Below are 12,839 nucleotides of genomic sequence, written 5' to 3'. Positions count from 1 at the left end.
GGCTGCGATAGTGAGAGGCCCGTGGACCGCGATGAAGAGTGGCCCCCACTTGCCACAACTAGAGAAAGCCCTCGCACAGAAACGAAGACCCAACACAGCCATAAATAAATAAATAAAAATTTTTAAAAATATATGAAAAAAGAAAATACAGACTATTACCTCTCATGAAATTATACAGAAACCCTCAAAAAGACTTATCCAGTTGAATCCAACAATGTATAAAAAGAATTATATACCATGACCAAGGGGGATTTGATCTAGGTATGGAAGGCTGGTTCAACATTTGAAAATCAGTCAATGTAGTTCATCATATCTACAGATTAAAGAAGAAAAAATCAGGATTATGTCAAGTGATGCAGAAAAGCATTTGACATAATTCAATACCCATTTAAGATAAAAACTCTTAACAAATTATAAATAGAAGGGAATTTCCTTAAATTGATAAAGATCATCTATACAAAACCTACAGCTAGTATAATGGAACAGGACCCTATGGTCTATGCCCTCCATGTCCTCAGCCTGCCTTTTGTCTGTGGAAAAGCTTTAGCCAAAGAATAAGTTTAATCAGAGAAGTGAGAAAATGCAGAAACAAAGGAAAACAGTCAAAGAAGACCAAATAATAATAGTTTAGTCATCGAGCATAGTCAAGGACCTTTAAGCTCCTTCTCAAGGGCTATAGATAATATTCTGAGCCGTATCCTGTGAAGTGTCTTGTAGGTACTGAAACCCCCACCAGGTGGAAGAGGTTAACTACATGATGACCAGACTGTAGCCATGACATAAGCTGGTACAACTCCAAGAATTGGCCCCAAGGAAATGGGAACAAACTGATCCTGGAACTGAAGATTAACTGTACTTAAAACAATCAAGATGACGCTGATCAGACCACCAATGACCAATTTCAAGATGACTGTCAGAGTTGACTGTGCTGTTTCTGCATGTAGCCCCCTCCCTAAGCCTATAAAAGCTCCTGCTCACTGATTGTCAGTGGGGGGGAGTCGACCTTTGGACAGACGTCCACCCTCCCCTCCCCAGTTGCTGGTATCCAAAATAAAGCAAACTTTCCTCTTCACCAGTATGGCCTCTTTATTGGCTTTTGAGCGGCAGCTGGACCCCACTTTTGGTTACACTGACATCATAAATAAGGGTGAATGCTTTCCCTCTAAGATAAGGAACAAGGCAAGGACTCTTATTCAACATAGTATAGGAAGTTCTAGCCACTGTAATAAGGCAAGAAAAAGAAAGGAAAAGCATGCAGAATTTAAAGGAAGAAATAAAATTGTCCTTATTTACAGGTGACATGATTGTTTGCATAGAAAATCTCAAGGAAACGATACAACAAACCTCATAGAACCAGTAAGTGAATTCAACAAGGTTGTAGGATATAAGATCAACATACATAAATCAATTGCATTTTTATATACTAACAGTGAACATATACTAACAGTAACTGAAATTAAGACATATGCCATTTATAATCACTTCCCTGGAATGAAGTCCTTAGGTATAATTATAACAAAACCTGTACAGGATCAGTATACTGAAAATTATAAAATACTGATGAAAGAAATTAAAACCACCCAATTAAACACCTACCATGTTCATGGATTGGAAGACTCCACAAAGTAAAGATATCATAGTAAAACTGCCCCTAATTACTCTATAGGTTTGATGCACTTCCTGTTAAAATTTCAGCAAAGTTTTTGTAGACATAGATAATAAGCTTATTCTAAAATTTGTATGGAGGGACTTCTCTGGTGGTCCAGTGGTTAAGACTCTGTGCTTCCAATGCAGGGGGCATGGGTTTGATCCCTGGTTGGGAACTAAGATCCCACATGCTGCACAGCATGGCCAAAAGATTTTTAAAAATAAATAAATAAATAAATTTTGTATGTAAAGGCACAGGGCCTAGAATAGCTTAAACCATCTTGGGAAAAAAAAAAAAAGTGGGAGTAATCACTCTGCCTGATATTAAAGCCTACTGCATAGCTACTGTAATCAAGGGAGTGTGGTATTGATAGAGAGACACTTAGGTCAGTGGAACAGAATTGAGAACCAAGAAATAGACCCACACAAATATAGCCAACTGATTTTTGACAAAGTGCAAAAGAAATTCAAAGGAGAAGGATAACTTTTTCATCAAATGATATTGGAGCAGCTAGACATTCATAGGCAAAACCATGAAACTCAACTTAAACCTTATACAGAAATTCACTCCAAATGGATCACAGATTTAACTGTAAAATGAGAAGCTATAAAACTTTAAGAAAAATATTTGAGAAAAGTCTTGGGGTCTAGGGCTGGCCAAAAGCATGATCCATAAAAGAAAACAAAAATGATGTCAGACCTCATCACAATTTGAAAAATTTTGCTCTGTGAAAGACTCTGTTAAGAGGATGTAAAGGCAAACCACAAACTGGGAGAAAACATTTGCAAACCACATAACCAGCAAAGAACTAATACCTGGAGTATATAAAGAAGTCTCAAGACCCAACAGTTAAAAAACAAACAATCCAATTAGAAAATGGGCAAATGATATAAACAGTCATTTCAGCAAATACAGGTAACAGATAAACAGATGGAAAGATCAACATCATTAGCCTTTAGGAATATATAATTTTGAAATACGAAATATCAAAATAACTAAAATAAAAAACAGTGACAACACCAAATGCTGGTGATCATGCAGAGATACTGGATCCCTCATGTATCACTGGTGGGAATGTAAAATTGTACAGCTACTCTGGAAAACAGTTTGACAGTTTCTTATAAAACTAAATATGTAGCTACCATAAGACCCAGCATTTTCACTGTTAGGCATTTATCTCAGAGATATGAAAACTTATTTTCATACACTGTACACTGTGTTCACAGCAGCTTTATTATAGCACAATTCTGGAAACAATCTAGATGGCCTATAACAGGTTAAACCAACTGTGATACATCTATACCATGGACACTACTTGACAATAAAAAGGAACAAGTTACTGATACATGCAACAACTTGGATGAATCTCCGGGAATTATGCCAGGTGAAAAAAGCCAATCCCAAAAGGTTACATCCTGTATGATTCCATTTATGTAACATTCTTCAAATGTCGAAATTACAGAAATGAAGAATAAATTAGTAGTTGTGGGGAGCAGAGCATGGTAATAAAAAGGCATCAGGAAGGAGCCTTATGGTGATAGAAATGTTCTGTATTTCGATCATATCAATGTCAATATCCTAGATATGATATTGTACTATAATTTTGCAAGATGTTGCCTTTAAGGGAAACTGGATAAAGGATACACAAGATCTCTCTGTATTATTTCTTACAACTGGATATGAATCTACAATGACTTCAGAATAAAAGCTGAATTATGAAAAGTGGCAAATCACTTGGAAAGTGGTTTGACAGTTTCTAATGAAGTTAAAAATAAACCTATCCTATGACCTAGTCATCCTACTCCTGTGTAAATATCCAGGATTAATGAGTGCATTTGGCCCCAAAAAGATTTGTGCAAGAATATTCATAGTAGCTTTATTCATAATAGCTGAAATATGGAAACACCCCAAATGTCCATATGCAGGAGAATGGATAAACAAATTGAGATATTTTCATGCAATGGAATACTTCTTACAGAAAAACAAGCTACCGATACACACAAAATATGGATGAATCTCACAAATATTATGTTAAGCAGTGGGAATCAGATACAAAAGAATATATAGGGTATGATGACATTTATATGAAGTTCAAGAACAGGCAAACTTATTGATGGTGATAGAAGGTAGAATACTGTTTACTGGTGGCGGGGGTATGGTATCAACTGGAAAGTAGCTTGATGGAACTTTCTGGAGTCAAGGAAATGTGGTTATGTAAATATACACATAATGCTAAAAGTTACTGAGCTTTACACTTAAGGTTTTGCATTTACTATATGTTAATTATACCTCAATAAAGTACGGCAAAAAGAATTATCCCCCATTCATGGGGGAAGAAAGACAGGTCAACCCATTCATGGGGGAAGAAAGACAGGTCAACCAGTCCCACTGTGTAGACTTTGTTTGGATCCGTTTCCAGACTAGCTGTAGAAAAACCTGTTTATGATACTTAGGTTAAATTGAAAATCTGAACAGTTTATAATTGATGACATTAAGGAATTATTGTAAAGTTTACAGGTGTAAAATAATTATTATTGTTAAAGAGTTCTTATCGTTTAGAGATACATGTTGAAATAAGTGATATATCTAAGATTTGCTTCAAAATAAAACACGAGTGGTAAATAAAACAAGACTGGCTGTGAGTTGATTGTTGTTTAACCTACATGATTGGATTATTGTCTACTTTTTACTCCGTGATAAAAAGTTTAAAATTTTAAATATGGATAAAAGATACACACAGGTAGCTTTGTTACTACCAATAAAACAGAATAATTGGCCTCTGAGATAGTACGTTATAAGGATGCCCAAGGAGTGGTAGGGAAAGTTAATGCCCCAAACAAAATCATTGCTTGTCTGTACCAGGTGTCTTTAGCAAGGAGTGAGAATCTTTTTTTCTACTTGGAAGGTATAGTTTTTTATTATTTATTTATTTATTTCAATTGAAGTATAGTTGATTTACAATATTATGTTAATTTCAGGTGTTCAGCATAGTGGTTCAGTATTTTTACAGATACACTCCATTAAAAGTTATTACAAGATAATGACTATAATTCCCTGTCCTATACAGTATATCCTTGTTGTTTATCTATTTTATACATGGTAGTTTGTATCTCTTAATCCCATACCCCTAATTTGCCCCTCCCCCTTGCCCTTTGGTAACCACTAGTTTGTTTTCTATATATATGTCTGTTTCTGTTTTGAATATATGTTCATTTGCATTATTTTTTAGATTCCATATATAAGTGATTTCACTAAGCATAATATTCTCTAGGTCCATCCATGTTGCTGCAAAGGGAGTGGGGATTCTTAAGGGCAGAATACCACCCAAAACTAAGTGGACACCCATGTGTGGATGACTTACGTGCAAGTTCTTTCAGTCAAAATGTATTTACGACGATGTTAGCACATAGAGGCACATTGTATCTCTATAAATTGTCCATTCGTTGTAGCATATTGAAGCAGTGGGGTTAATTATTTTTCTACTTTCATGTGTGTTCTCTTGTTTTCCATAAGGACCTGATGTTATTTTATGAGGATGATCCAAAGCCAGTTTTGCCGACAATTCCTACTTCCATTATCTCGTCAACTACATGGTTGTCAGAAGGGCAAACAGATGTCTGTAACCTCTGGGATGCAGGTAAATTAGGTAAAGAATAAAATTTTTACTCAGAACCATGAATAAGAAACACTGGACAGGAATTGTTTTTCATCAGATTTTATTTTGTTAAATATAGCAACAGTGGCTTTAATTTAACTTTGGTCATGAGGGACCGGGTTAGCATGGATAAATTCAACCCACACAAGATCAAGATCCTGTAACCTTATTTTACCATTTGTTTCAATGTTTTTTTCTCTTTCATTGTTTTATTTCAAAAATTATTAACTACAAGGCTTAAATCTTTTATAAATTTTTTTAAAGCAGAAAATTTCATTTTAGTTCCTTCTCTTGTTTGTATTAATCTTCTCTTTGATGAAGAGTTTAAATTATGATATTTTTCAGAAGCAAGCATTAGATGAAAATATGAAAAAGCATGATGCATGGTATACCACAAATTGGTTAATCATCTCTTGAGTAATTAACATTAGAGAATGGCACAGTACAAAATTATCCAAAACTGGCCTCCAATAAATTACGGTATCAAATTCCAACTGGGCTCTACTGCTGTTCAAGGTCTGATTGATCCACTGTCGAGCCACTCCATCCCATCTATCCTCCATGAACTCTCAGTTTTCAATACATTCTTCCTCTTGATTTTCTCAGAAAATAGGATGAAAGATCTGCCAGGATGAGAACAAAACGTTCTCAGTAGCTTTTATTCCCTTGTATATCTTTGCTTTTATATCCATCCAGGCATCCTTTTCCTTTTCACAGAGTTGGCTCCTTACATTCTGAGTTACATCTTCTCCCTCATCTTTGGACCATGCACCTCAATTTTCCCCTTATATAGCACCCTGATATCCAAAATATTAAAACTGAAGTTTATTACTATAGGTTTATATTACAAGTTCATATGTATATAGTTCACGTATATGTATATAGTTCATGGCTTTCTTATAAAGCCAGTTGTGAGAATGATGAGGATATTTTAATAGACCCCAAAACAAGAAATTGTGGGTTATGGTGATATCTGTAGTACAAGGTTGGCATTATTCACATGAATAATTGGTTATAAGTGGTTACAATACACTGATCCAGATCCAGAAGTTTGAAAGAAGAACAGTAAGGAAAATGTTTTTGTATTTTAATATCTCCTAACATTTCCACCCCCTAATATTTTTGAATAGACTTTATTTTTTAGAGCAGTTTTAGGTTCACAGCAAAATTGAAGGAAAGTACCAAGATTTCCCCATATAACCCTTGTCCCCAAACGAGCACAGCTTCCCCACTATCAGCATCCCGCACCAGAGTGGTACGTTTGCTGCAATCAGTGAACCTACTTTAACACTTTTTTTAATCACCCAAAGACCATACTTTTCATTTTGGTTCATTCTCAGTGGAGTACATTTTATGGGTTTTGACAAATGTATAAGACATGTATCTACCATTATAGTATTGTACAGAGTATTTCTTTGCTCTAAAAATCCTCTGTGTTCTGCCTATTCATTCCTCCCTCCCCTCTAACCCCTGGAAACCACTGATATTTTAATTGTCTTCATAGTTTTGCCTTTTCCAGAAAGTCATATAGTTAGAATCATGCAGTATGTAACCTTTTCAGATTGGCTTCTTTCACTTAGTAATGTGCATTTAAGGTACCTCCTTGTCTTTTCATGGCTTAATAACTCGTTTCTTTTTAGTGCTGAATAAGATATACTAGAGTATTTATCTGTTTACCTACTGAAGAACATCTTGGTTGTGTCCAAGTTTTGGCAATTATAAATAAAGCTGCCGTACATATCCTTGTGCAGGTTTTTGTGTTACATGTTTCTCTCTGCCAGCATTTTAATACAAGTGAATTTGAGTATAAATGAGCATCAGAGGCAACCCTTAAGAGGAAGAAGGTCACAAAACATGTCACTTGAGGGATGATTCCACCATTTTACTTGTTTAGGACTCATCTTAATTGGAGGAGGTTTTCCTACTTTTGAGTCTTTCTTTTTTCCAGTCTTTCCTTCACACTGATCTCAGAGATATCTTGCAAATGTAGATCTTAGCATTTCATTTTCCAGCTTAAAAACTTTCAACAATTCTCCACTGCCCATAAGTCTGTTTTTTTATACTGTCATGTAAGACTTTTCATAGTCTGGTCCCAGCCCACCTTTTTTGGCCTCATCACCCAATACTGCCAGTATTCACAATACTTTATGACCTTCTATTACTTTCTCTTTAGAATGTCTTTGTTCCAGTTACTTCAGCTGTGTAACACATTGCTCTAAAACTTTTATGGCACAAAATAACCATTTATTCCGCTCATGGATTCTCTGGGTCAAGAATTAGGACAGGGCACAGTGAGGATGACTTGTCTCTGTTCTGTGACATTATGTCTGGGCTTCAGCCCGAGAACACAAATGCTGGGGACAGGAATCATCTGAAGCCTCATTCACTTACGTGTCTGGTAGTTGATGCTTTGCTGTGTCAGCTGAGGCCCTCACTTTCTCTCCACATGCACCTCTTTATGTAAATCTCTCCACGTGGGTTAGTTTGGGCTTCCTCATAGCATGGTGGCTGGGTTCCAAGGTTGAACATCCTGTGAAAGAAAGGACCAGGCAGGAGCTGAGTAATCTCAAAGTCATGCTGTGAACTTCCTCCCCATTCAGTTTATCAAGGCAATAGAAAAGACTTGCCAAAGTTCAAAGGGAGGGTACGTAGATGCCTACCCCTCCATGGACAACTGTCAATGGCATATTGAAAGAAAAGCATATGGGATGGGATGTGTATTAGCACGGTCATCTTTGGAATATACAGTCTGCCACAGTTCTCCATCAGATAATGTTTAACAAAATCCTATTCAAACAGCAAGGCCCAGCTTCTTTCTCAAGATTATTTTGGCTATTCAACATCTTTTGTGTCTTCAAACAAATTTTAAAATATTTTGTTCTAGTTCTGTGAAAAATGCCATCAGTAATTTGATAGGGATTGCATTGAATCTGTAGATTGCCTTGGCTAGTATGGTCATTTTAACAATATTGACTCTTCCAATCCAAGAACACAGTATATCTTTCCATTTGTGTCATCTTCAGTTTCTTTCATCAGTGTCTTATAGTTTTTGGAGTACAGGTGTTTTGCCTCCTTAAGTAGGTTTATTCCTAGGTATTTTATTCTTTTTGATGCAATAGTAAATGGAATTGTTTCCTTAATTTCTCTTTCTGATATTTCAGAAAGTGTATAGTTAGTGTATATTATTAGTGTATAGAAATGCAACAGATCTCTGTACGTTAATTTTGTATCCAGCAACTTTACTGAATTCAGTGATGAGCTCTAGTAATTTTCTGGTAGCAGAAGTTCTCAGTTTTAATGAGGTAGAATTTTAGTCTTTATAGTTTGTACTTTTTTGTATCTTGTGATTTTTAAAAATTCTTTCTTATCTCAAGATCATAAGATATTTATATGTAGGCTAAAATTTTCATAGTTTTGCTTTCCACAACTCAACGCAGCTGGAGTTGGGTTTTGTGTATGATTGAAGCAAGAGTTCATTTTTACTTCTAGATGGATAACCAGCTGTCCCAGCATCATTTATTGCAAAGTCTGCCCTTTCCCCTGATGAACTGAAATATACCATCTATAGCCTAAAGCAAGTTTACACATATGCATGGATTTGCTTCTGGGCCCTCTATTCTGTTCCATAAGTTATTTGGTTATCCCTGCACCAACAGATAGTTTTAATTACTCTACCTTTATAATAATTCTTGATGACTTTTCACTTATTAGTGTTTTGTCTTTTTTTGACCCTTTGCTTTCCCACAAAAAACTTGTCAAGTTCCTCGAAAAAAACCTGTTAGAGTTTTTATTGGCACTACCAATCTTTAAATCAATTTGGAGAAGTGACCTCTTTACGATATCAAATTATTCTGTTTATTTAAGTCTTCTTCAATGTATTATATTTTATAGTTTTTTTTCCCATACAACTCTTATATAGCTTTTGTTAAATTTAGTCCTCGGTACTTTATATATTTTTTGTTGCTACTGTAAAATATATAATTTTATAAACTGTATTTTCTAGCAGTTTGTTGATTGTGAAAATGAGTGGAACTAATTTTTGTATATTGATTTTATAACCAGTAACCTTGCTTAACTATTATCAATTTTCCTAATTTATTTGTAGATTTGTCTAGATTTCTTATGTTGAAAATCATATCATCTGTGAATGATGGCAGATTTGTTTCACATTTGTAAACCATACTTTGTATTTTATTTTCTTACCTTGCCGTGCTAGGCAGAACCACTCAGGCAGTGCTGAACAGAAAGTGTGATTGTGGCCTTCCTAGATTTGGTCTGAATCTTAAAGAGAATGATTTCAGCATTTGCCATTAAGACGGGTTTACTGTATGTTTTTTGCAGATCTCAATTTATAATTTGTTAACGGTTTTATCATGAATACATCAATATGTTGAATTTTATCCATTTTTAATATCTATATTGATGGTTATAGGTTTTTCTCCTTTAAGCTGTTAATTTTGTAAGTTAGTTGATTTCCAAATATTAAAACAACCTTGAATTTCTGGAATAAACTCAATTTGGTGATGATATATTATCTTTTATATATATTGCTGGGTTTGATTTGCTAATGTTATATTTAGGAGTTTTGCATCTGTATCTACGAGTGAAATTAACCAGGACTGTCTTTTCTCATATTTTCTTTGTTATGTTTTGATACTGAGATGTTGCCAGACTCATAAAAAGATTTGGAAGGTGTTTGCTCTTTTTTTATACTCTGGAATAGTTTGTGTAGGGTTGTTTGTGAGATGATGTGAAAGTAGATAAGGTATTCTGTATGTTCACTAATGGTGCTGGCAGAAGGGCTGCAGGCAGGGAAGACAAATCTGCACCCGGAATATGTGTGTCTCCTTATGAAGACAAAGGACTACTCCCTTTATAATGGAGGAGTCCAATATAATCAACCTGACACCAGGTAATTAATTTGCTGTTTTCCCTGGGAAAGGGTGCCATGCTAGGGATGTAGCATTAACCTCTACTCTTAGCAGGTTGGGCATTTCAGAAGTTGTGGCAGCCCCTGCATAGTCTCCACCCCTGCCACACTGCAAAAGCCCATTGTATAACCACTAGAGTGACTAAGGAAAGAGGATGGTTGACATCCATTAAACAGAGCATCTTGCCCATCTGATTTTTGAGAACCTCTTCTGCAGTGAAATGTCTTCTGGCAACCATTTATATGGGACATGAGCATCTTCACACAGTGTGCACATACATCCTGAAGGTTCATCCACATATTTCTTTGTCACCAGTGTTCCAATTTTATTCTTTCCAAGTCCCTGATAGCACCCTCAGCCATGGATTGCATCTTGCCTTCCATGTGCAGTGTGCGTCTGTTTGCAATTCTGTCTACTAGGAAGATCTTCCTACTGTCTTTTAGGGCACTTCTGAGTGAGGCTCTGATTTAGCAGTTAACCACTTCTGGCTAGTGCCAGCATTCCTTGCAGATATACCTGTAAACCAGTCCTATACTTTTCTCTCTTAACTGGCAGTTCTCCATGGAGCTGTAGGTGTAAGTTGAAGGGGAAGCAGTAAAAGAATGGGAGCAGGTTCCATGGAGTCTGAGACATCTGCTTGAATAGTTTACATGGGCCTTCTGGCTTGGTCTGGTCTCATCTATTCCGTTTGATTTTACAATAGAATGATGCTGTGTGTTCTGTGGACCAGATAACACCCATTACATGATGGGCACATAGTCATTTGGTGTCCTGTGGTGTAGGCAAAAGAAGATATGGCTTTACTCCAAAGCCCTAGAGGTCAGCTTTGTGATTTTCCTATTGGGGCTCATGAGAGACTCTGCTTAACATCTTTCTCTGCCTTGGGCACTAGCACTGGTTCTAGGTTATAAGGTCCACCTGGCAGGGCAGCTTATACAGTGGCCTGGGCCTGTTGCAGAACCTTTTCTTGCTTTGATCTCCACTAAAAAATGGCAGGAAATGGTCAGAGCATCACACCCAAATGTGGTATACGTTGCCTCCAAAATTCCAAGACACCCATGTTACTGTGTTTTTTTTTCTTTGTGTTGGACAGTTCGAGGGGCAACAGCTTGTCTCTCACTTCCAGGGGGGTATCCTGACACACTCCAGACCATTGAATACTCTGAAAACTCCACAGATGTGGCAGCCCTAGAACTTTCCTAGGGTTTCTCTCCCACCTTCTGCATGCATGTAGCACCAAGAGGGTTTGTTACTTCCTGCTTAATAAGTCCAGTTAGCATTGTGTCATCAATGCAATGGACCAGTGTGATGTTCTATGGGATATCAAGAAAATCCAGGTCTGTCTGGTCTCTGTTAAAAGACACTGTGAGGCAAGACAGTAAAGGTTTACTGTGTCCCTGCCACACGAAGCCTGATTCTAATTATCTTTATTAATAGAGATTTTTAAAGGAACATATCTAGACCAATAACTGGACATTAGATGCCAGGGGCTGTGTTGATTTGCTCTAGTAAAGATACCACAGCTGGAATTGCAGCTGTTACTGGCTGATCACCACCTGATTATATTTGCAATAATCTCTGGTCATTCTCCACAAACCATCTGGCTCTTCAGAAAAACAAGAATCACCACCCCTACAACTTTCAAGTCTTTGATGGTAGCGCTAATGTCTGCAGTTTCCCCCAAAATATTTTTTGGAGTGAGGAGGTGTAATTAATTCTAGGGGTTTCTATCTAGTCCTTCTAAACGTAATAGCCTGAACTCCATGGGTTGTGGAACTAATGGAATTCTGCCAGTTACTAAGTGTATCTATTCCCATTATACATTCTGAGACCATGGAAATAACTAGAGGTAGGTCTGTGGTTTTACTGGACCCATTGTGACTTGGAGCCTAGGCAGAGACTTCACGTGCCACCGGATTTCCATAAATCCCCACTTAGTAGAGGATAATGGCATTGTTGGATCTCCAGAGATTAGTGTCAGTTAAGAGCCAGTATCGAACAAGACCAGAAAATTCTGTGTATTTCCCTTTCCAAGGACAGTCATTGTTGTAAATGGCTTCAGGTCCTCTAGGGAAGGCTTAGGGGAAGATTTACCATATATACCTGTGGTGGGCATTTCAGGATTCTTTCTCAAAGGGATCTGACCTTCCCCTCAATCAGGAGGTTCTGGCTCTGTGAACTGGCTTCAGTTTAGGAATTGAGTAAGAGGCCGTGACTCCTCCCATGATGACACTAATTACGTTTTCCACCTATATATATCAAGCAACACTTAGTAGGCTGCCCACCTATTTTGTATCCATCTTGTGATTCGTTAACCATTACTATACATCCCTGAAAGTAAAAAAACATCAAACAAACAAAAAACTGATGTCATTGCATCCCTGTGTCTACTATGGTTGTCGTGCCTAGCTTGTCTCTACGAGTTAGGCGGTAGCATCTGGCTATTACCACTCCGGGACGCCATTATTCCCACTGAGATCAGAGAACCCAATCCCACTGCATCATCCCTATGGTCATCTCTAGCCCACAGATGACAAGCACTACAGGCTCTTCAATAATGCTTGTGCCCCATCACAATACATTTTTTAGCGCGTTGGTGAAGAGC

The 12,839-nt window shown here is 37.0% G+C and overlaps 1 protein-coding gene across 1 annotated transcript in view; it reads left to right on the top strand.

The window, feature by feature from the left end:
* The window catches only part of ENTHD1 (ENTH domain containing 1), a 98,506-nt gene that overhangs the window by 51,733 nt on the left and 33,934 nt on the right, over positions 1–12,839 (top strand). The window contains exon 4 of the mRNA XM_067698749.1: positions 5,162–5,285. Coding sequence (XP_067554850.1) covers positions 5,162–5,285 — 124 coding nt within the window. The remainder of the gene's footprint in view (positions 1–5,161; positions 5,286–12,839) is intronic.

The sequence above is a fragment of the Pseudorca crassidens genome, chromosome 11, assembly GCF_039906515.1.
Source record: "Pseudorca crassidens isolate mPseCra1 chromosome 11, mPseCra1.hap1, whole genome shotgun sequence".
Classification (NCBI taxonomy): Eukaryota; Metazoa; Chordata; class Mammalia; order Artiodactyla; family Delphinidae; genus Pseudorca; species Pseudorca crassidens.
This window is presented reverse-complemented; position numbering and strand designations above follow the sequence as displayed.